Source organism: Drosophila simulans, chromosome 3R, assembly GCF_016746395.2.
Source record: "Drosophila simulans strain w501 chromosome 3R, Prin_Dsim_3.1, whole genome shotgun sequence".
NCBI classification, from domain to species: Eukaryota; Metazoa; Arthropoda; class Insecta; order Diptera; family Drosophilidae; genus Drosophila; species Drosophila simulans.
In genome coordinates, this window is record NC_052523.2 from 16306657 (window position 1) to 16329933 (window position 23277).

Genomic DNA, 23277 nt, shown 5'->3' on the forward strand with positions numbered 1-23277 from the left:
TTGTTTTTTAACGGTTTATTCTTAACCCTTTACTGTACTTTGAAAATATTTCAAAGTTGCATTTATTCCACATTGAATTTTTTAAAGGTATAAATAGATTGTAAATAGTTCAAAATTAAACTTGAGATTTTATTTATGTTCAAATGATATTTGGTATCAAAATTATATCTATGCTGAATAGCAGCAAGAATGAATATATTTGTGCGTTACACAAACATTTGCAATTAAATCTAATTTATTCGCTTGGCACTTTCAGTGTTTCACTTTTAAATAATTAAAGTTCGGTGTGCTTGAAGATGGTTTTTTCAATGTTCTCCTGGAGCTTCTCCACTTTGCGAGTTTGCTTCTTCAGCTGATCCTCCATTTCCTCAAAGCGGCTGCTTTTGTCCTTCACTTTTTCTCCCTATAAATAATTGTTAGTTGGCTTACAAGCTTGATTGATATTAAGAAATATATACCTTGTATTTCTCCTTTTGCAAAGCATGCTCGGCATGCAGGTGACGCAGCTTCAATAGGCGACTTTCGAAGTGATGCAATTCGGTTTTAATGGACTCCAGTTCTTTAACCGTAAAATTGCTAGCCTGTGCCACTCGCCATAGACCCTGGACCTTGGGTTCAATGAAGTCCTGACTGTGTGGACCGGAGGACACCAGACGTTCCAGCCTATCGTAGTGATCCTTGATGCCCGTGTGATGTCCTCGCAGAGTGTTAAGGTCGTTCTCGAAACTCTTCACGTTTTGAGCATGGGTTTTGATGTCGTTCTCATTGACATCATTCGAAATCAGATTGTAGGTGTCCAAGTCTTCCGTGTTAATAGCATCTAACGAGAGTAATCAACGAAATAAATTTATGGGTTTCGTGCTGTATTTAGCCAAACTCACTTTCATGCTTGTCGGTGTCTACTGTGCCAATGTTTTCCAGCAAGCTGTAGTACACATCCACCTTATCCTGGTGATGATCAAACTCCTGTTTCAAGGATTTCAATTCCTCTGCGGTAAAGCCGGAAATCTCGGCTTTCTCCCAAAGTCGGTTGAGCTTCTTGTCCTTGAAAAGACTCTTGTTTCTGTGTCGCTCCTCAGCGTCGTGGAATTTCTGAAAGTTAACTTGGATGTAAATAAACTGTTGCTCTTAGGAAAGATGATTTAGGTACGTACCTTGTAGGGCTTAAGCTTCTCCGTATCCTGCGTGTCGTCAAAATGCTCTAGCAGATCGTAGCTGCTCATGATGCCAATGAGCTTGCGGCGCAATTCGTCGGCCTTCAGCCCGTCTTTGTCCTTGTGCTGGGAGTTGAGCTGTTTCCAAGCGATCTCTTCCTTATCGTGGATCTTGAGCTCCATGTATAGTGACTTTAGCTTGGGCTCTGTTAGGCGCTGTAAGCGGGATTAGTACGCTAAAATATGAGATATCTTATGGTGTCCACTCACATTCTGCGCCTTGGCCCACACGAGATTCAACTTGGCCATGCGAAATGGCCGCTGGATGCTCTTAAAGTCCGGATCATACTTCTCCTGCTTTACTTGCTGAAAATGCGGGTCGTTGGCCTCCTTGCTGTACTTCTTGCTCTGCTTTTTGTCGGCATCCACGCCCTGCAGTGCAATAAGCACGGAAAGTGCGATGGCTGCGACAACGAGAGCTGACCTAACCATTTTCCTCGTGGTTTTTATTTCGGGTTTAAAGCACGCAATTTTTGGTGCAGTGCTGACCTGGCTAAACAGTTATTCACAACACGCAGTGTGGCCATCTACCGATCGCATAAAGCTTTGGTGCTGACAGTCTAGCTATTATTTTATTTGAATGCTTGGTTTTTCTCATGTAAGATTTTTCATCTTGGTCAAGCATAAACAATTTATTTGATTTATTTCATAAAAATTTTAATAGAAACAATTCAATTTGCGAGTGTAAGAGTGAAGTAAAACCATTAAAGCATGTTTATGTAATAAATATTAAGGGGCTACATTTTCCTGAACTGATAAGTAGATCATATTGCAGCACTGACGTGCCGCTGAGATGTGGCAACTGTTGCTAATTGCACTTGGTCACACTGCCAATTTGCATCTGCCGCCTTACCACGAAATTGCGCTGCATTATAATTATTATCGAGTGCTTTCTACCTAGGAGTGATTACATTGAGAAACCAGGGCAATGAGAACGGAGGCAGCGGTCAGTTGTTTCCTGTTGGTATTGCACAGGGTATGCTGTCAGAGTGGCAGCGATGAGTCCTGGCTGAGTCCGGATCCCGCCTGGTCGGATCTGGTTAACGATTTCAATCAGCCCGGCGAATTTTGCCAGTGTCCTGCGAGTCCAGAATTGTCTCCAGTGGCCATAGAGGATGCCGTGGCACTCACATACTTCAAGAAGTTCGTCAATATGCTGTTTCAGCGCAAGCGTTTTCAGGTATGATCGCTGTTTAGACCAAAGTTGGCGACATGACGTCATATGCGTGTAACTTTTGTGTAATTAGTACGATGCTATGTCGGCGGTCCATAAGCGATCGCTGCTCTTCTCCCTGCTCCCATCGCAACTGGATGAACTGGAGAGGGTGCAGAATGCTCGGGATTTGGACGTTTTGCTGACAAAGATATTGGAGAGTGCCGAGGAGGCTCCTTTGTTTAATGGAGGGTCCGGATGCTCATACGTCCGACACGGTTTTTTCTCCTTATTGGTGGATATATTCAAGGATGTAATTGAACTGACGAAAACGACCGAGGTACTTGTTGCGCCTTTTTATGGAAACTTGACTATTTGCTATTTAATGGGTTTTCTCATTCCTAGGTGAAATTTATCCTATATGCAACATTAGCAATTGCACTTGCCGTCATTGTGCACAAACGTTTCCGTGTCGGACTAATTTCACTTGTTCTGGGAGGCGTGTTTTTGTGCGGATATATTCAGACTTATTTAGAATGCAACAGAGTATGTCTAGCCTGAAAGTGTGTGAAATTGTGCTCATTATATTTTTATAATTAGGAATTAGACATCGATAGGTTAATAGAGGTCGTAAATCATAACCATGAGCCTGATTCGTCCTTGCTTAGTCGACTCCTAGGCTACATATACCGAGACTCGCCAAAAACTAAGAAGATAGAGATGATCAAGTAAGAACATAACATCTAATTAAGAAACTCGATTGATTATAGTTTCCTTTCAGAAAATCCGCAAAACTCAGCATTTCCATTTGCATGCCAGATCAAGTGTTCTTTATGTACATGAACAACCTATTTATCAAGCAGTTGGAAATCATGATAGAAAAGGTGTCGGGAACTATGACTAAACTGTCCTGTAAGTATTTAAGCATGAACACTTCTCGAATGTTTCTTTATTATTCGATGAAAAGCTCGAGAATTCGCACAGTCAATAAATGCCACTTCAATAACCATTTTTACCCATAGCCGGATTATCCTTCCCGTATAACCTCCTTGCACCAGTCCTTTTGGTGTTTTTAGTGGGTTACATCATAAAGCTGTCCTTTAAATACATCTTGAGCCCCCGAGCATGGGCGTCTCTTTTACACAGGCCAGCACCACAAGGGACACCAACGATTCACCAGTCCATTAATGCACGGGCCCCCGAAGGGGACTGCATATCGGGCGACAACTTAAAGATGCTGCTAAATGTAATTAACGTGAGAAGTGTTCCAAAGGAGTCGCTACAGCGACTTCCCGCCGTTTCGGGCGTCCAAGAGCTGGAGGAAGCGCACGAATCTCCCACCACACCAACGAAAAAAGAAAATTTAGATAAAAGCGATTCCAGCAACAGCAGCAAGAGCAAAAGCTGTGTTGCTGAAGATGAAGGTTTCACGCTGGTCGACGATCACGAGGATAATAACATTGATAATGTGTAGTGGCAGCAGATAAACATAATTTGTAATTTAAGTGTAAAGTCCGTGATTTTTACCCAGTTTTTAGAGACCACTAGTGGCAAATAATTCAGTTTTTTCATTTTTTGATTTGTCATAGTTAAATTTTTATTGAAATTATTTTGCATGTACTTAATCTCATTTGCGCGATAAGTGTTATTAAGATAAATCTTCAACAATAAGATCTTTTAAGTAGGCCACGAAACTGTTTATATTTTGCTTATTATTGTTATGATGCCGGCCCTTCAAAAAATCAGATATAATTTTTATATGTAACTTGTTGATCATTTATATTTACAACTTGGCGCTCAGGCGATTATTAATAATAATATTATTAGCAGTGGGCGCTCATTTGTGAGTTGCGTATTAATTGAATGTAAGCGATAATTAAATATTCGGTTTTCGAATCTTGTAAAATCTAATTTAATATGTATACAACTAATATATTTATATATCTATGTATATAGATCTATATGCTGTGTGTATATATTTGTAAGAAAAAATTAGAAAAGAATTTCGGTGTAAATATATTTATTCGTTGTATTTTAAATCATGCACCTAAAATGTATTATGCTTTAATTACAATTCATTGTTATTATAATTCGTATGCAACTAAGTAACTTTACGCATTAGTGAAATGTACTGTATGCGGAGAATGTTATCCAATATACGGCACATACTGAATAGCCAAAACCCAGTTTGCTGTCCACAATTAAACGTACCTAAAACTAGTAAAACACCAAGCAGAACCCAAAGCACAGGCAGGCTAACTAGAATTCTCAACTAAGGCTGGCATATCGTCGTAATCGTCCAGGTCTATGGCAAACCGAGATAATTTATCTAAATTGATTTCACAAATCTTATACGCAAATTGGTCCGCTATCATAATCTTGATTAATAATTTCTCTACTCGAATTCAACAATTTATTTTGTTTTTGTTAAGATCTAGTGGGTAATTTCCCCCATCTGATTTGTGTTGGTGGCTGTTATACTTTTATTTGTCCGGCACTGCTGGACGGCGGACCAGCAGCCAAAGTTACCAGTTTGATGAGCAACATCATAATTAATGTAATTACATGCCCCTCTATTTGGCTAATTGGTATAGCAGCGTTTAAAGCATATCATTCACTTAGTCCGATTGGTAAAATTTAAAAAAACTAATCCTCTTAATATCAAACAACAGCAAACTATGCGAAACAATTTGTTCAACTCCTACGCCTACGCCTACGCACAAGCCAACTAACTATTTAAATAACGAATACCACAATTGGGAACGGTCTGTGTTAAGTTATACGTACGTACGACACATCCATCCATACATACTTATAGATATATGGGTAGGTGTTTTAAAAACAGGCAACTTATATCCCATCTACGCTACTGCAAAAAGTGCACCAAATGCTCTTCAAATATCCTTCGATGTACGCGTTACTTGGCTCACACGATGAATGCGAATGCAATTGTACTTAAACGTGATTCTGACTTAGGCTAACTCTCTGACTGATCGATCTGGCTGCTACTGAGAAAGTTCAAGCTGCTCAATAAAGTTCAGCAAATGAGTGTAAAATTGTACATACACATTTAATATAATACAAAAAACACAATGCCATTGCGAATTTCTTCTTTCTTCTGTTTTACGGACTGTGGGCTGTCGGTGTTGTGTTGGCCATGAGTATTTTATACATTAGCTTATGTGGCGATCGGGGCGAATCGTCGGAATCGTCCGAATCGGTATTATTCTGGTTAGGTGGTAAATAGTTAAACAGCAATGATAGTCAGGGGAGGCATCGGCCATTTCCGGCCAATTGCGGCCATTTCCGTTTCCGGTTGCCTCGCGATGCTCTCTGTGTGGCGATCACGGAGAAGTCTTACGTTGATGGATCCATGTAAATATTTTGTTATCATATCGTAGTAGATACAGATTCTATGTCTTTAAGTAGGTACTTTGGCTTTCATTAGAGATATAGTGTATAGCTTCGTTCGATTTCGTTTCGATATCTGGTTATGAATGGCTGGTGGATCATGCAGTATGTATGTAAGTATGTAAACATTTGATATGTATGCCGTTACGTTTCAGATGCGATTATGTGCAAACTTAGGCTTAGTTTCCGTGGTGTGTTTGGATTAGTATATATGTATATATGTATGTAGTACGTGGTATCGTATCTGGTATCGTGTCCTCTGTGCGACTAGAAAGATCTGATCTGCTCGAATAGAATATAGAACCTATGCAAAATATACTCGTAATCGTAATTGCAATCGTGGTGCGACTTATCCAGTCAGTTTCTAAATACAAGTGTCTCGTTATGGAGGTAACTCTATATGCGGGTAAAGTGGGTCTTCTGGGGATTGTGTGTGTGGTATGTGGTACGTGGTGTGTGCGGTGCGTGGTGTGGTGTGGTGTGGTGTGGCGTGGCCCGTGTGGGTGGCTGGGTGGCTACCTAAGCCAGCAACCCCCCACCCAAGGGTGCTGCCCCAAGGCGAGTATTTGTCTGTCACCGTCGTCTCCGTTCACTTCAGCTCGACGCAATGTGACCCGGGTCACATGGCCATGCCATCTGGCCATCTGGCTCTTTGGCCATCCGATGCTTACATAACGCGACACTTCTCCTTGGCCCCGCCGCTGGCGCTGGCCCCCGCATCGCCGTTCTCCGGTATCGAGCCGTTCGTGTCCTTGGACTTCTTCTCCTTTTTCTGCTTCTTCTGCTTCTTGGTGTCCAGTTGCAGGGAGACGGTGCGCGTCTTCTCCATGTTGAGCAGCTCCTGGAACAGCTCGGTCACATTGTGGTTCGTCTTGGCCGACGTCTCCATGAACGATATGCTCCAGGTGGTCGCCTGGGCCTGACCCTCCGCTTGGGAGACCTGTGGATGGCACATTTGGATTAGAGGTTTTCCTCAAGAGATGATTTCTCTGTGTATGATCCCCCTTAAAGATTATAACTTAGATCTTAGATTAAGCATGTATTTATATGAAGGATCAGACGGAACATCCTCTAACCTCTCTCAACTCGGCGGTCTCATCACACTTGTTGCCCACCAACATGACGGGTATGTTGGGAATGTCGGCTCCCTGTGGACACAGAATGTGTTAGTACATGAGGATTGATTGTCAGGCAGTGGACCTACCTTCAGCTCCTTGATAAGCGCCCAGATGGGTCGCAGCTCCTCCAGACTCTGCTTGGAGCACACCGAGTAGACCAGGATGAAGGCGTGCCCCTTCGAGATGGACAGCCTCTGCATAGCCGGGAACTGATGCGATCCCGTTGTGTCCGTGATTTGCAGCGTGCAGATGTTCTTGTTGCAGCTTATGACCTGTGCGATGACCAGCGGATTAGGAGAGTAATCTCTAGCAGCAGGCGGACCACTCACCTGTCTGTACGTATCCTCGATTGTTGGGATGTAGCTTTCGCGGAAGGTGCCCTTAATGAAGCGCAGCACCAGTGAGCTCTTGCCCACGCCGCCGGCTCCAAAGACCACCACGCGGTAGTCATTGCTCTGCTCCGGAGCAGCTCGCGTCACCTGATTCTTCTGCTCCGTCATCCCGGTTACCGATACGGATTCGAGTGGGTCAAACGCGGTCGCGTATATCAAACTCGGAGTGGAAATCGGAATAGAGAGAAGCAGGAGCTGAAGCTTGTTGGCTTGCTGTCGGTCGCTGGTGGAATGTTCTACTTGGGCGCCATGCTTTCGTTTATCTGCAACGATTAAGAGCAAATCAGCTTGGCCACAACGCCCACGCACGCACAACCTTTCCGGTTCGCCAGTGGGTGGATGTGGGTGGTAGGGACGTGGTGGGCGTGGGCGTGGGTGGCACTACTACTTTAGGGTCCCGCAACAAAAACAAAATGGGAAAGAAAGTGAACTTCCGAAAGCCGATGGAGATATACACTAGTAGGCTTGTTAACGCACTTTATTAGTTGAATTGGTCTTAAAATTTCTATTCCTTCACACTACAAAACTCTTGGAACCTTTTAGATTGATAATGATAGGCGTTGATTATGTTATATTTGAATCTATTCCTTGGTTGCCTTGCAACTTCATCATCAACGTTGATAGGACTCCTTTTTAAAGGTATATTTAATAAGGGCAAACAATGCGTGTGAGAGTATCCCGCTAATTTTAGCCATGTGCCAAGGAAGGGTATTGATTTTTCGCTCCACTGGCAGATCGGCACCAGCCTCTCCTCATCATTATCGCCACGATTATGATTGCCCATGACCGGGTGCGGTATAAATAGGCCTGCTTTGAAGGCAAGTGTCCCATTCGAAACGGGTTTCCATCCCATCCGCCCCCTCACACACACACACACACTCTCGCACACACACTAGCCGTAACTGCTCACTTCCGCTTGATTGTCCTGGTGGACCCGTGTGACACCTTTGGCACGCCCCCTTCGACCGACCCGCCTTGCGATTTTCCGACGTTTTGTTTTCCCGCACACTCGTTGTTTTGTGTGTGTTTTTTTTTTCCACCTCGTACACCTCGCGCGCTTTGCTCTTGGATTTTCCTCGCTTTATTTTGGCTTGGATTTATCGATTTTATCTGCACTGCACTTGCCACCCACACGCGAGAATCGGGGGAAAAGCCAGTAATGGCCACCGCATCCGCATAGCCGTTGATTGGGATGGCCCCAAAGGATCTCAAAGGATCCCAACTATTGCGTGGCAGTATTTACTTGCATTTCGTTGCACTGGAATTCGTTGCAGGACAGGATGTGGTGCCCGATGTGACTAGCTCTTTGCTGCAGGCCGTCCTATCCTATCCTCTGGTTCCGATAAGAGACCCAGAAACCCGACCCCCCACCGACCACCGCCACCCCCATACATAGTATGTGGTACGCAAGTACGAGTGCCTGCGCATGCCCCATGTGCCCCACCAAGAGCTTTGCATCCCATACAAGTCCCCAAAGTGGAGAACCGAACCAATTCTTCGCGGGCAGAACGAAAGCTTCTGCACACGTCTCCACTCGAATTTGGAGCCGGCCGGCGTGTGCAAAAGAGGTGAATCCGAACGAAAGACCCGTGTGTAAAGCCGCGTTTCCAAAGTGTATAAAACCGAGAGCATCTGGCCAATGTGCATCAGTTGTGGTCAGCAGCAAAATCAAGTGAATCATCTCAGTGCAACTAAAGGCCTAAATAGCCCATCTCTATCTTTTGTGAAGTGAACAAGTCGAGGAAATCCAACTCAATCAATATGCCTTGCCCATGCGGAAGCGGTAAGTTTGGAGTCTAGTGTGATCCTTTAAGATATAACCGATATTTCAGAGAAATGGTGTTATACTAGTAAAAAAAATCCAAGCTTTAACTTTCTGCAAAGTGAAATCTCTAAGTTCGTCTCTCTAAGAAAGAAGTTCTTCAACTGAGTTTCATAAAATGGAATACCCATCTTATGTGGCTTATTGATTACTGGATGTACCAGCATGTACTAATTTTTAAATCCTACTTCTTTCCAGGATGCAAATGCGCCAGCCAGGCCACCAAGGGATCCTGCAACTGCGGATCTGACTGCAAGTGCGGCGGCGACAAGAAATCCGCCTGCGGCTGCTCCAAGTGAGCTTTTCCCCCCAAGAAAGATCTGGAGTGGAGGCTCTGCATCTCGTCTCCGAACTGATTTCTTATAATTCCCAATACTAAAACACAATGTTTTCTCATTTACTTCCCATCCAATCAATGTCCAATTAAAGTAATTGATGTCTAACTGCGTCTTTTCGTGTTGCATAATCAATTGGCCTGGGGTATTATAGGTTAGATTCTCTTTTATTGGAGGTAGCTTGGAGCTACGTGGTCGGCAATATGCGTCGTGGAAATGGGATGGTCAAGTGTTTTCCACAATGTGCATATACATATGTACATATCATTAAAGTCAGTTGAGCAATAGGCAATCTGAGATGCCTCACTTCTGAAGCGACTGGAGAATTGAGTTTCAAAGCACAGCGGTTTGAACTCATGACTTGTAGATAAAAATACAGTCGCGGGCGTTAGAATATAGCCGCTATCGGATTAAAGAATGCTAGCTTTAGAAATAATAAAACCATTATTCCCTATCAAATTGAAAACGAAAAAGCATAACATGTATTTACTTCGAAACAACATAATGGGGAATGAAAGTTTAGTTCATATTCAAATCGGATTCCATTATTTTATAGGTGATTCATAAAAATATATGATTGTAGACTTATTACTGCTCAGTCTGTTTTGTGAAATGCCTCGTTTATAGCGCAAAAGTGCCATATAGTTTTAGATGTAATATGATCGCGCAATTAACATGAAAGTGCAAGAACCCGACATATAAACGAAATGCCAACGAAATAAGTCAAGAACAAGAACCCCACGGCAGTCGGTTGAAGTGACCTAGGAGGCGTAGGGTTACGGGAGACCTCCACCTCAGACCTACAGTGGAAAAGCCGCAGTTGGAGATTTTGGTTCGTATATATACATATATATCTTTTTACTCTGCTAGCCTACGAATGCAGCTTAGGTCTAATACTAGGCTAGGTGAACATTACTTAATGGAGGATTACGAATGGATGGGGTGCGCAGTTTGTATACTGGTACATACATATGTACGTATATGAAAGGTATGGGTGTGGGCATATCTTCTTTTTGGTTATCAGCGTGGCCAAACAAACACGGGCGATTCACGGCGGTTTCGAAATTGTTCTGTCGAATGTGCTCGACGCACGTTGAAATATACTGGGAAATTCACGGTGCGCCCTACTTGATAACGATATTCTGTGCCAGTCGCTTCACGAAGTCCACGTTGAGAAAGTTGGCCATCAGTGTGAGCACGGACTTCTTGGGCGGCCGGCAGTGGCGCAGTCCCGCCTCCTGGCAGCACACGTTCGGAAAGCAATCCAAGGTGGAGGTGCACGCCTTCGGATGAAGGTCAAAGATGGGCGGCGGCGGGGCCGTGCATTCCAGGTACTCCGTAACTGGAAAAGCGCAAGGCTTCGATTGATTTCGGTTACCATACGGAAAACGTTTAACTTACGATAGTCGAAGGATCGCTTCACTGGCACTGGAGCTGTTTCCAACTCCGGCTGCGAGGTGCGGCAGTATCTCCTACGCCCATCCGGGCAACAGACCCTTGGCCAGCAGTCCATGTCCGTGGAGCACTCCTGGACGTCCCACCAGAGCTCGGCCAGCGGTCTACTCGGGCACTTGCGAGGTATCAAGCCCAAGATGGCTAGCAAAAGCAATATATTGAATAATAGATATAGTGGCTAAGGATTAAACCCACTTACGAGCATGTGGAGTCTCCTCCAGCGGCTTTGGAACCCCAGAGACACAGCTGCTTGCTCCAAAGATATCACAGCACAGCTCATCCCGTTGCCACACGGCACAGTCCCGATCCGCCTTGCAGATCTTGGGGAATAGCTGGAACCTCACCTCGTTCTCCCGCGGACAATCGAACCTCAAGCGCAGCTCGGCAGCCGATCTCTTGTCCTTCTCCGTTTCCCTATCCCTGCTGTTATCCTGGTTGCCGCGTGGGAAATTCAAGGTGGGCAGTGCAATGCGAAAGGGTCCATCCGTAGTGGGTTTTTGGGTGCTTGTTGTTGTTGTGCTTCGACTAGTGGTGCTGGTTCTCTGACCCATCGGTTTCCTAGTGGTCTTGGCCACCTTTCGTTGGCCGGACTTCTCCTCCTTGGGACTAAACTTTTTCGGCGGATGGACCTGCTTGGTGGGCGGACGCACTGCCACCAGACTCTGCTGGCCGAAACTCCAGAAGTTCCGATTAAAGAAGTTGAAGCCGTTGGCCAGGCTGGGACGCGGAGCTGGGGATTGGATGTGGAAAGCGGTTTAGCCAATGTGCTTAATGGCCATTAGTGTTTCTGCTCCAAATAGCAGACATTACACGTCAAGTAAAGCGCAGTTCCCGCCGCTCATGAACAGCGTTTGATTTGGTTTTTTTGTATACTTCTGTTTCATTATTTAGCCAGGCCAACAATGGATCAACAGTTGCCGGTGGAGCGCAGCCTGTTGGCCAACGCTTCCCACCCACTCCATAGGCTCCATAGACCCATTCCCAACGCAATTGTCTACTTGGCTGCTTGCAACAGCAGGTGGACGCAAGTGAATCACGCGCGAAAACGGCCAAACTACCCAGATCATTACCCCCATGGGTTAACGAGATCTTCTTTGAGAGCAATTAGATGGTATATACTTAAAATTTCCAGCTCATAAAAGTAGCTAATGGAGAAGCAGCTTAAATTTAATTTAATTTTAGACCCTCCACGACCGAAAATGGGTCGGAATTCTATAGCCGAGTGATCATGATCACGATCATGCAAATTGGCAAAGGCCTAGGCCCCAATAATTCGTGGCCTTGCGTACGCCTCTCCAGTTCGGACTTAGCCAAGGTCTCCTGGTGCAGCCGAAGCCGATTCGAAAGCTCCGGTGCTCCAGTTATCGACGCTCTACACCTAACCTATGCACCTATGGCTAACTACGTTAACGAATCCCAAACGGGTATATCTGGTTTTATTCACAATTTGAATACCACCATTGCGGTCAGAATAATGATACCTGCGAATCCAAGGCAAAACTATTTATCTGCAGTTTTGCAATTAATCTTGGATTTACTTTTGATTGTCCAAGTAGCCCAATGGCTAACCGATCTTAACTAGTATAGAGCATATCAGAAACGTCTTAGTTCTGATGCTAGAAACTTTGAAGTGAAGCTAGATTTCCAGATCCTAAACTAGCTCACATATGCAAAGGGTATTCCATCTACCGGTGGACTCTGAGTGACCTTTTCCCAGACAACTTCTTTGTCACTTTTGTGGCTGTATTCGCAATGCCACTTTCGATCTTTATGGCCGAAACCAAAAAGCTAGGTCAGTGCCAGCATCTTCGACCAGTTTGCATGGCTATTTGAACAAGTTGCAGCGATCTTAGATCAACACTATATGGCCAATATAACTATAGCTTGTCTATCAAAGTTATCTGGGCACTCACTTGTTGTTGTCGTCGTTGTAGTTGTTGTCGATGTGGTTGTCGTTGTGGTTGAGGTGGATGAAGTTGTTGTTGTAGAGGAGGGCCTGCGCCGCCGCACGACCTGAGTGCGCCTCCGCTGGTTGGATGCTCCCTGCTGCTGCAGCTGTTGCTGTCGCCTAGCCTGATCCGCTCCTGAAACCGCCACAGATTCGTGGTCTGGCAATGGAGCAGGGAGCGGTAGCTTGTATTGTGCAACTCCGCGGCTTGTGGATGCCTTGGCGGCCGTTGCACAACAGTTTGCCAGGTAGAGAGCAACCCCAGCAGCCAGGAGCTGCAGCCAGATCAATCTCATTGCGAGCGGGGGGATCACTTGAGTGGTCGATGAGCCACTGACCTTTCGTTGGAATCACTGCAGTTTGTGTCACACACTCCTAATCACACATCTTGGCTGCGAATTTAGCTGATACTGGGTTGGGCAAGCGCGACTACGTTGTTTAGACACCAAGCGACCGCTTCAGACTCCCAAGCCCAATTGGCGAATGTGCAAAATGGCTAGCTCGATTTTCGGCAGCAGAGCCAGCAGACAAAACAGCTAAGAGAGCTTAAGCGGGGGCTGACCCGCTCTTTAGCGCCCCAAACTGGTTTTTGACTCTGGCCCGGCTCTCGGAGCAATGGGCTATCATTGCATTGGGTCTCCGTGTGGATACCACTAACCCACTGGCGTAGAAATGAGGAAATGCAGGCCAACAGCCAGGAGATTGCTTCCGGCTTTCGAAAAGGACACCATCACAATTAAGGAGGTGAATAAACCGTTCATGACTGACACATTCGCGTGGGAATCAGGCTGGCTTGCACACGGATCATGCAGTTTGGTTTATTGTGCACTATCATTTCGCTGTCGACAAGGAGATTGAAAGTTTGATGGAGCTTTATTCACTCAAAGAAAAACTGAGACCTCTTACGTATGATTAAATATTTTAGTTTATCAAATATAAAATAACTGAGCTTTAGTCATTTTGTAAAATCATGAGTAATAATTTATAATCTCATTTTGCATTTTGTACATATCTATGTTCGTAACCGCTTTTGAATTCACAAATGAGTGGTAACTTAGCTAGCTATTTATGATTTTGGGCTAATGTTCTCAACAAATTGAATGCATATGAAATGGGTTCAGTGGCCTGCCAGTTTTGCATATCACATTAAAGTCCGCATGGCATCAAAAGCCTTTATGCAACGGGCGAAACACACAACTATGAAGTTTTGAATGCTAAGAGAGCTGAAGTTTGGGGATGAGATGACCTGGTGGTCTCCAGCGCTACAAACCGGTTGCTTTTCTTATGGTAGCAGCGTAATATGTTATTAGGTGACATACTGGATGGGCTGCTGGCTGACTGATTGCACTGCAGTTCAAAAACAAGGAAATGCACACTTTTCCGGCAGCCATCAACACAAATACGAGGATGCCCACTAAGATAGCTCAAATTATGACACAATTAAATACGGTTCTTGTTATGGGTTTAATCAGGCGGAGATTTAAACAAAACTAGTGCTGTAACAAAGATCCTTCGCGGAAGGTGGTAACTGTTGGAATTGTGTGGTGTTGCTGTTGGCCATTCTGGCTATCTTGAATCAATGCTTCGATGTGCTTTGTCCTTGCTTAAATCCCCAAATGATTATAGTTGTTGCTGTTGCTGCCGGCATACTAATTTACAGAGTCCCCGACATCCGACGACTCCATATATTAATATGCAGGAAGCGATTGCTTTGAGACGCGATTAACGCGTTAAAATGCGAAGAGGACATATTTAGTCCAGCTGAAAAACGAATGCTATTAGTTATCAGTTCGTTGAGGATTTCCATATGGAGCACTCACCTTCTTGAAGCCAATGTCGTTGGCGTACTCCCTGAAGCACTGACGGCAGATGTTAAGGCCATACTTGCGGATCAGACCGTGGCGGTTAGAGCAGGCACGGCTGAAAATGAGACGGTATATCATATTTAGTTCGGTTCCATCAGAGAATCTCCGTAGCATGGAACAGTTTCATTAAAAGCAAAGCTGTCGCTGCACTTGGCTGGACCAAATCCATTCGAAAATGGCTCGTTTTGCCTCGCGCAGCTCTTACTTTGGCCACCCTTAATTAAGGAAACTGTTCTAGATGCTTAAACACGTATTTCCGTACTCAACCGGGGGCAAAAGCCTTTGGAACATTAAAACAATTGACAATACAAGCAAATACAAATTGGCAGACGCCATGCGTTAAAAAAAAAAAAAAAAAAGCGGGTCGGGTATAACCCCACTTTCTACAAACAAGCAAAAATCGTGCAAGATACGGGGTTACGGGGAAAGCATTTAAACAAATTATACATCAAAACGTGCGCCAAACGACGGGATACACAATTCTTACCAGCATCGGGAGCCTTGGCCATATTTGCGGGGATGCGAGTACCAGAGAGTAGCGAAACCCATGTTGGCGTTTTCCACGAGAAATTCGAAAAGAAAAGGAACTAGCGATGGCACCCTGACCTGGGGGTGGCAGTATCGATATTTTGCACGATTGATCGCAGCGATTATCGAACGTCTAGCACCGCTGTTTGAGAAACTAAATGGCAACGCTGTTTTTTAGGCCCACTCGCTAAGTGAACAGTGTGGCAGCTTAGCAATCTTGCCGCTTTATTTAAATTCGAATTTGAAGACGATTTTTACATATAGGTATCCGAAAAGATCGGCTTAGTTGGATTGTTCTTGACAACCACCACCCTAGCGTTTTCCTCAGGCGCCCGCTGGGGCACGCCGCCCTCATGCATTGGTTCCCCAACCTGTTGCTGATCGTAAATGGACATCATATCCATATCCTGGCCTGGCTGCTCGAAGACAATTATATGCTGCCCCGAACCATCCTCCTCCATAGGAACAGCTTGCATGTAGTGCGACATAAAGAAACTGTTGTTGACCTGGTCAATGGGCACACACACCATTTCGTCCTGCTGCTCCGGCGCAATGGAGTACTGTATCTCCGCGACGCCTGGCTCAGTCGACACGAATCCAGAGCCCGAGGGCACGTCTAAGGTGCTGGCACCACCATCGTTATCCTGCTGCTCGGGATTATGACCCTGAGCCTTCTGCGCAGCCGCCGTCTCCAGTTGGAATTTCTGCATCTGCATCATGAGACGCGAGTTGGCATCCAGGTGAGAGTGTCGAGCTCGGATGTGCTTGTCACGGTCGCCGCGCTGGCGAAAGGTCTTCGTGCAGAAGAGGCAGCTGTACGGCTTCTCTCCGGTGTGGATGCGTTGATGGTTCTTGAGCGCGTCCGCGCGATAGAAACGTTTACCACACTCATCGCACTCATAGCGCCGCTCGCCGCGATGGATCAGACGGTGCTGATAGAAGACGGATCCGGTGAGAAAGCGCTTTCCACACACCAGACAAAGATATGGACGTTCGCCCGTGTGGCACTTGCGAATGTGGTCGTTCAGATCTGGGCGAATGGTGAACTTCCGATCGCAGTTTTCCTCCTGGCAAACGAAGGGCTTCACACCTAAAAAGGAACTATCATCATCTAATCCTCATATACACACTGTATCACTTACCCTGGTGAAAGCGTAGATGCTGCCACAGATGGCTTGACTGGGTGTACGATTTGCCGCAGATATCGCAGAGATACTGACGTATTCGGCCGGCGCCCGTGTTGCGCGCTTCCTTCTCTCGCTTCTTTTTGTTGAGATGCTTCTCCTCGTTGTGCGCCAGAAACTCGTGGGCGAACTCAAAGTTGACGTCGCAAAACTCACACGGCAGCACCAGCTTCTTGCCATTCTCGCTGAGGCGAGGAAAGTAGTGAAAGGAGGTACACCTAGTACAGAGAATAGAGAATCTAAGTAATCATACATTCAATGGCTAACCAATAGCTTACCGATGCTCCTGGAGCAGGTCCGTGTTGGCGAACTTCAGCTCGCACACATTGCACACAAAGTAGCGACTGATCGTGACATTTAGCGACCTGACTGCCTCGCGCATGAAGATGCAGTCCGTCTGGAAGTGGATGCTGGCTTCCTTCGCCGTGCTCATCTGAATGTCGCAGGCGGTGCACTCAAAGCGCCGCTCCGCCACATGAGCAGCGGAATGGACTAGCAGCTCGGCTATGTCAGCGAACATGTACTCGCAGAACTCGCACTGCAAAACGCTTCCCAGGATCAGGCTGGTGAACATTTCCTTCTCCGGTGGGTTGGTGTTTGGATTGCTCGCTGCAAAAGAGGCATCGTTGTCTATCAGCGACTCGCCATCCAGCAGCAGCTCATTGAAATCTGCTCTACTGGAGGGTACTTGGGGCATTCGACCTTGACGCATCGTTGAATGCTCCGAATCGTGAATAAAGCCGTGTCTAAAGGCCACCTGCGGATCATAGAAGATTCGGCCACAAGGGTTGCACTTAACCACCACATGCAGTCCGGCAGCCGGTATCGTATGTGGTTGCTCGCTGGTCTGCGAAGGGATCAAGTCCAGGGCGTGCTTCTCCATGTGGCGCACCAGCCCAGAGGCGTGGACAAACTTGCGGTCGCACATGGTGCACTCGTTGGGACCCTTGGATGTGTTTTTTTGGATGCGCGAGCTTTCGATGCCTGTGGCCAGATCGTACTTCATCTCATCTTTGAAGTAACGTCGCAAACGCACTTGGTTCTCCCTGATTACCCGCTCGCAAGCCGGTTTGCTTATCGGAGCCGGAGGAGCAGATACAGTAGGCACAAGATGTGGCTTCTCCTGCTGAGGCACCATCAACTCGGCCGGCTTCGCTTCACAGGCATGATTTTGAAAGGCCACAGCATCGAACTGGACCAAACATGTCGGACACTTTATACGGTTGACAGTGGGCGCAGAGGTATTGGAACGAGATCCTATATAATGTAGGGAATTCTATAAAAACTTATCCATTGAAGTGAATCTATTCGCATACCATGAAAGACCGATTGCTCAGTGGTCATCTTGCTGCTGGTGACGCCGGCCAAAAAGTCGCGAATCTTCATTTGCTCCGCCTCGGGATCGAAGCCTTTCTTGCCGTCGGCCTCCTGCAGGATTTGCTTGAAAGCCGGATCCGCCAGTGTGCGCTCCACTACCACATCCGTGGGCATTGGTAAGGCGACCGGTGGACCCACGGCGAAGAACCTGGACAGCTCCTCATGGCTGACAATCCGCTCTAAGCCGCCAGTACTCTCGTTGGTGGCCAGCACTGTGGCTCCGGGTTGCAGTTCGTTCGGGGTCAACTGCTGGTCCAAATCGACTTCGATCTCGGCCAGCGTATACTCACCCGAAAGTTTGATTTTCATGGCGCTAGTCTGGTTAGTCCGATCGCGTAGCTTTCGCAGAAAATTGGTCTCCGCTAGCAAGTTTAAATTCTCAAAAGCGATTCAAAGTTTTCAAAACTCGGTTTCTCAACGACAGTTGACCGAATTTGAAAAAAAGTTCAAAATTGTACCGTTTCGATCGCAGGAATAATTTGTTCGGAAATTTTAACGAAACGTTTGGACTGCTGATAAGTAGGGAAATAAGATTTGCTTTCTCCGTCGCTGGAAAATTGACTCAACTGACAGGTAACTCCAGGGCAACGGACTACTCTGTAGGGTTCCTAACAAAGGTGACAATACTTAAATGTTTTCTAAAGCAAAACATGACAACTTTTCTATAAGGTTATAACTTAAATGACCTATGAATCAAGTGAATATTATAAATATTTATATTTTAAAATATATAATATAAATTTAGTCTTTAAATTACTTTGAATTATAATTTCTAATATCAGATAAGATTTAAAGTACATTTCAATAAGCAGAAACTCAAACCATTACATTTTACATTTTGAAACGTTATTTTTTAGTCCCCCACATATATTCATCGTTAAAAATAGAATGATTTATAATTGGTGTTCTAGTTTCAATGCCTTTCTATCTCTCAGAAAGTGATAAACGCGATTTATAAAGCCGTTTCCGCTCCTAGAACACATTAGTCATTAGCGAATTTTTTGATTTTGGACTTACCCAACATGTTTCCAGGCTTCTGACAGCCAAGACGCATATCGTAGACCAACAAAGTGTAGTTAACGCCATTTGTTTATGTTTTCCCTTGGCTCAGGCTGTCGGAGTCGGGAGTCGTCGTAGTTGGCCCAGGTGATTACTGGCCGCCAGTTATCTGCATTCAGCACTTCGGTTTCAGATAAGACGCCTCGCGAAATGAGTAAACGCAGTGCCTAACATGGCATACCGCCGCCGTTAATCAGTACCACAAGGTTCTCCGTGCCATTCAAGCACACCAGTCGACCCCGAGCCGAGCCGATCCGGTTCAGCATTTGCAGAATCCCTGCACACAGCGCTTCCAGGTGCACACGGTAATTGATCCTTGCTCATCGCCGCTGCCTGCTGTCGTTCTAGACCATCATCTCGTTTCAATGGGCTTTTGTAATAATTATTAGCCTGTTTAGACTGGTGACTGGAAGCGTCGATGAGTCACGTCCGTGAAGGCCCACCGCGATCCGAATCCGAAATTGATAAAACGCCAAGTTGCGCCAGCAGTTCTTATCTGCAAATTGGGTACTAGATAATGCCGCTGGGCCCAGTGGACGCACGGTGGCAACGGGGAGAGATCCAAGACAATGCCAATGGGCGGTACCTCCTTTGCAGCCGTACTAACGCAGCTACCAACTACGTATCCGTTTTTCCAGTTCGATGGAGGATTACACATACGCCTACATCTCCGAGCCCGTGGAGTTCCGCCAGCTGGAGGGCAAAGCGATTGACTTCCGCAAGACATTCGATCTGCGGGGCCAGGGCACCGACGAAATGCTCCAGTTGTATCTGCGCAAGGCCAATTTGTCCGATGATCTCGAACGTCTGCCGGCTATTGTGCGGCGCGCCTATGTCTATGACATAATTAGAAGCAATAAGGAACCCGGTTACTGGGTGGTAATGTCCTGCAGCATCCCATCTTGCTAGCTTCATCAGCCGAAAGTGTCCTTGATTTTGTCCACAGTTGTCCTGAACGCTGCCATTTCTTCTCCTTTCAGCCACCGTCTATGCAAGTGAGCAGCGACGTCTTTGCACATCCACCGCCAGCAGTTCGTCCACCGCCTCATTACGCCGACAACGTGAGCATCAACGCCAGTCTAGACGGCATGAAGAGCTCCTCCTCCTCGAACAGCCTGGACAGGTATGTGGGCGCTCCGCCCTCGGTGGCCTTGGCGGGTCCCAGCTTCGCCACCAGCGTCTTGGTCAGCAGCAAGGGCTCCAAGTACGAGATCAGCGGACCAGTCAACTTCCAGCACGTTTCCGGTGATGTGACGCGGGATCGCACGCGAAACGCCTTCGACCTGAATGCCGATCCCAACGACAAGGTGCTAAGGAAGTACATGATGGAGCGTGGCATTACGGAGGCGGACATCAGTGACATGCGGCGCCAAGAAGTGATCAAGAAGATCATTCACTCCAATTTTACTTGGATGGTAGGTCTTGAAGTTAACTGGAAGCTGTTAATATAACATTTTCCTTTTAAGCCACCAAAAAGTGATCTTCAGGCGCAGCCAAAGGTTCAAGATCATGCCAGGCCGCTGCTCTATGCCACCATTTCCACCAATAACCAGATTACTCCTCCGCCGTCTCCACCGCCACCTCCAATAGCCACAGTTTCGAGGCCAACGGAGGCACCGAACTTCTCCAACTACGCCTCGCTTACTTCGCGGTTTGTGGATATCTCCGATATGGACTTACCTGCACCTACGCCGGCTGCACCAGCTCCTTTTCAACTGGCAGAGGTCGGAAGTGTGATACCCGTCCAAGTGCAGCCTCAGCAGAGTGTGAAACCTAAGGTTCCTCCACCTCCGTCGGCGGTAATGGCGAAGAACACACATGGTTATCCAGCGGCCATTGACATTCGTCAAGTGAGGCCCTCTGTGGCGCCAAAGGTTGCGAATGAGACGTATGCCACCATATCACCGCAACGGAAAGTGGGCTCAATGCGCGTTCCACCGCCGGCGCCTCCAAAGCCAACAATAGTGCCTCATACAAACTCGACGCTTTCCAACGGATCGCTGTATGCTGTGTCCCCGGTGCAGTACGCGCCTGTTGCCAAGCCGGCGCCACCCGCTCCTCCTGCCAAGCCGACTCCTAGATCTTCGGCTGTCTATATGACACCACTGTCAGCGCAGAAAACAAAGATTACTAGTACTCCGGTGCCAGTTCCACCACCGCCTCCGCCAGCGGCATCCGTAGGTGTTCCACCGCCGCCTCCACCGCAGCCTCCAGCGGCACCAGCAGGTATTCCACCACCGCCGCCACCAATGCCAGTCTTAGGCGCGGGAGGCGTTCCTCCTCCACCACCGCCTCCACCAAGTGGCATGGCCGGCGTTCCACAACCGCCACCTATGCAGAAATCACAGCCCAAGGCAGTTTCAGCTGCCTCCACCGGCGGAGACCCAAGGGATGCGTTCTTGGAGAGCATTCGACAAGGCGTAACGCTGAAGGTATTACAAGTAGCCAACCATTCAAATTGGAAATCTAATCCTTCTCCGATTCTTGCAGAAAGTGGATCAGAAGGCGGCCACTATAAGTGGCATCAAGCCGCGTCCAGAACGTAAGCCGGTGACCACCGACTTCCTAAGTGAACTGAAGCTGGGAATAACACTGAGACGGGTCAAGAATCCGGCGGATAATCCGTATTCCGAGGAATCGGAATCGCAGGCGTAACGATTTGGCGGTTAAACTTTCAACTGCGCCGCACTTTACCACACTGAACCAAGCGGCAGGGCTGCCAGACTGAGAAAAACCGCTTTAATTTTAATTTTCGCAAATGTATTTATAATTTTAATATTAATCACCATGACAAATGACCATTAGAGTTTGTAAATAAAATTGTTATCGCCAGATATGATATACCTTATCATTATGCCTGACAGTAATCTATATAAAAATTCATTTTGTTTTGCTAATACAGTGCTAACTAGAAGCCGTGAACCAATAACCAAAATAAGATTATTTGCAGAGCGACAAAAAAAACCCCTATATTTTACTGCAATAAGTCGTAGCTTAATAAATATAAAAATAAATGTTAAATATCTTGTTACCTTCTACAGAAGCTTCAGACTAGTGAGAGTTCACTATTTAGAAAGAGCACTGTACATTCATTGCTACGGGTGAGGTGAGAATGCGAGGCAATCGCGCTGGATTCACTTGTGAATTGGAAATTTGATAGATAAGTTGCGCTTGGAGCACAGGTGAAACTGCACTTTTGCAAACCAACGACTGGGCTAAACGCATTTCAATCGGAATTAAAGAATCAGCTGAATTATGCAACGCATTGCTATTATTGGAGGAACCGGCATGACCGGCGAGTGTGCCGTGGATCACGCCCTGCAGAAGGGTAGGTGACACCACAAGACCCGGAAACGCCAGTTAAACCGTATTCTTCCTTTCAGGTCTGTCGGTAAAATTGCTATACCGCAGCGAAAAGACAGTTCCAGAACGCTTCAAGTCCAAGGTTGAACTGGTCAAGGGGGACGTGACCAACTACGAGGATGTGCAGCGCGTTATCGAGGGCGTGGATGCGGTAGCTGTCATCCTGGGCACTCGCAACAAGCTGGAGGCCACCACGGAGCTATCCCGCGGCACCGAGAACCTCATCAAGGCCATGAAGGAGGCCAAACTGACCAAATTCTCTATTGTCATGTCCTCGTTTCTGCTGCGCCCGCTCAACGAGGTGCCCACTGTGTTCCACCGCCTAAACGAGGAGCACCAGCGCATGCTGGACCTGACCAAGGCCTGCGATCTTGACTGGATCGCCATTCTGCCGCCGCACATCGCCGATGAACCGGCCTCCGCCTATACCGTCGTCCACGACGAGGCCCCCGCTCGTCTGGTGTCCAAATATGACCTGGGAAAGTTCATTATCGACAGCCTGGAGCAACCGGAGCACTACCGCAAGGTTTGCGGCATTGGCAAAAGCCCCAAAAGTGCCTAGAACTACCTATCATCCAATGGGATTGTGACCAATTGCAGCTGATCATTGAAGACGTACAAATTTAATTTGATATTCCTATCGTAGTCCTCTATAGTTCGCCAATTGTATGCATACCCGCATCCGTATATACGTACTGTGAGCGCACAATAAACTTTCCATTTTAGAAGATCCGAATTTAATAGCCATTACGTGCGGAATCGCATTGGCGCGACCAATCGGAATGTCGCCACATTAGCACCTGTCGCACCAAACGCCGGGCAGGTATTTAAAAAATGTGTAACCATAAGAGATCACCGTGCCCCCGGGCAAGCCAACAGCGATCAACAGCTTCCGCTGTCGGAGAGGCGATCGTCACACCCAAGTCATAGTCCCATTCCCATTGAGAGAGCGATTTTTGGCAGCCGAGAGAGATCTCTGTGTGCCTTACATCACTGCGGGTTATTTCTGTAACAAAGCATTACGTTCGCTGGGCGGGCATTAACCAATCATTT

General features: G+C 46.6%; 9 protein-coding genes across 13 annotated transcripts; 4 read left to right on the forward strand and 5 right to left on the reverse strand.

Annotated features, from left to right (window-relative positions):
* Positions 1–104: 104 nt before the first annotated feature.
* LOC6728728 (alpha-2-macroglobulin receptor-associated protein) lies at positions 105–1748 on the reverse strand. Its single transcript, XM_002104027.4, has 5 exons — positions 1425–1748; positions 1155–1370; positions 882–1092; positions 459–820; positions 105–403 (listed from the first exon to the last, which is right to left on the reverse strand). Exons 1-5 carry the CDS (start codon positions 1644–1646, stop codon positions 275–277), a joined length of 1140 nt encoding a protein of 379 aa, XP_002104063.2. The 5' UTR covers positions 1647–1748; the 3' UTR covers positions 105–274.
* Positions 1749–2013: 265 nt separating this feature from the next.
* Positions 2014–5472, forward strand: LOC6728729. Its single transcript, XM_016177090.3, has 6 exons — positions 2014–2394; positions 2462–2707; positions 2773–2913; positions 2968–3095; positions 3149–3279; positions 3390–5472. The coding sequence occupies exons 1-6, from the start codon at positions 2143–2145 to the stop codon at positions 3839–3841; spliced, it is 1350 nt and encodes a 449-aa protein (XP_016035383.1). The 5' UTR covers positions 2014–2142; the 3' UTR covers positions 3842–5472.
* Positions 5473–6294: 822 nt separating this feature from the next.
* LOC27208075 (GTP-binding protein Di-Ras2) lies at positions 6295–8674 on the reverse strand. The gene is made up of 5 exons (XM_016183710.3): positions 8532–8674; positions 7226–7551; positions 6983–7168; positions 6855–6926; positions 6295–6718 (listed from the first exon to the last, which is right to left on the reverse strand). Exons 2-5 carry the CDS (start codon positions 7394–7396, stop codon positions 6446–6448), a joined length of 702 nt encoding a protein of 233 aa, XP_016035386.1. The 5' UTR covers positions 7397–7551; positions 8532–8674; the 3' UTR covers positions 6295–6445.
* Positions 8675–8909: 235 nt separating this feature from the next.
* LOC6728719 (metallothionein-1) lies at positions 8910–9553 on the forward strand. The gene is made up of 2 exons (XM_002104019.3): positions 8910–9071; positions 9309–9553. The coding sequence occupies exons 1-2, from the start codon at positions 9050–9052 to the stop codon at positions 9407–9409; spliced, it is 123 nt and encodes a 40-aa protein (XP_002104055.1). The 5' UTR covers positions 8910–9049; the 3' UTR covers positions 9410–9553.
* On the reverse strand, positions 9439–14152 carry LOC6728720. Its single transcript, XM_016175064.3, has 4 exons — positions 12814–14152; positions 11100–11630; positions 10847–11041; positions 9439–10787 (listed from the first exon to the last, which is right to left on the reverse strand). Exons 1-4 carry the CDS (start codon positions 13142–13144, stop codon positions 10570–10572), a joined length of 1275 nt encoding a protein of 424 aa, XP_016035393.1. The 5' UTR covers positions 13145–14152; the 3' UTR covers positions 9439–10569.
* LOC6728724 (formin-like protein 20) lies at positions 9974–21740 on the forward strand. 4 transcript variants are annotated; one of them, XM_016177088.3, is made up of 5 exons: positions 18966–19166; positions 19500–19740; positions 19842–20276; positions 20328–21293; positions 21352–21740. In XM_016177088.3, the coding sequence occupies exons 2-5, from the start codon at positions 19504–19506 to the stop codon at positions 21514–21516; spliced, it is 1803 nt and encodes a 600-aa protein (XP_016035391.1). In that variant the 5' UTR covers positions 18966–19166; positions 19500–19503; the 3' UTR covers positions 21517–21740. The 4 variants fall into 4 exon arrangements, with proteins under 4 accessions (XP_016035390.1, XP_016035392.1, XP_016035391.1 ...); XM_016177087.3 differs by lacking the exons at positions 18966–19166; positions 19500–19740 and adding an exon at positions 9974–10277; XM_016177089.3 differs by lacking the exons at positions 18966–19166; positions 19500–19740 and adding an exon at positions 18247–18375.
* LOC6728721 (40S ribosomal protein S29) lies at positions 14294–15356 on the reverse strand. Its single transcript, XM_002104021.4, has 3 exons — positions 15201–15356; positions 14669–14768; positions 14294–14609 (listed from the first exon to the last, which is right to left on the reverse strand). Exons 1-3 carry the CDS (start codon positions 15260–15262, stop codon positions 14601–14603), a joined length of 171 nt encoding a protein of 56 aa, XP_002104057.1. The 5' UTR covers positions 15263–15356; the 3' UTR covers positions 14294–14600.
* On the reverse strand, positions 15408–18159 carry LOC6728723 (testis-specific zinc finger protein topi). Its single transcript, XM_016175063.3, has 4 exons — positions 17742–18159; positions 16704–17682; positions 16384–16643; positions 15408–16331 (listed from the first exon to the last, which is right to left on the reverse strand). The coding sequence occupies exons 1-4, from the start codon at positions 18109–18111 to the stop codon at positions 15496–15498; spliced, it is 2445 nt and encodes an 814-aa protein (XP_016035394.1). The 5' UTR covers positions 18112–18159; the 3' UTR covers positions 15408–15495.
* A 191-nt stretch (positions 21741–21931) lies between the features above and the next one.
* On the forward strand, positions 21932–22960 carry LOC6728725 (flavin reductase (NADPH)). 2 transcript variants are annotated; one of them, XM_039294675.2, is made up of 3 exons: positions 21950–22043; positions 22094–22189; positions 22245–22960. In XM_039294675.2, exons 2-3 carry the CDS (start codon positions 22117–22119, stop codon positions 22784–22786), a joined length of 615 nt encoding a protein of 204 aa, XP_039150609.1. In that variant the 5' UTR covers positions 21950–22043; positions 22094–22116; the 3' UTR covers positions 22787–22960. The 2 variants fall into 2 exon arrangements, with proteins under 2 accessions (XP_044779202.1, XP_039150609.1); XM_044923267.1 differs by having other exon boundaries at positions 21932–22189.
* The last annotated feature ends 317 nt before the right edge of the window (positions 22961–23277 follow it).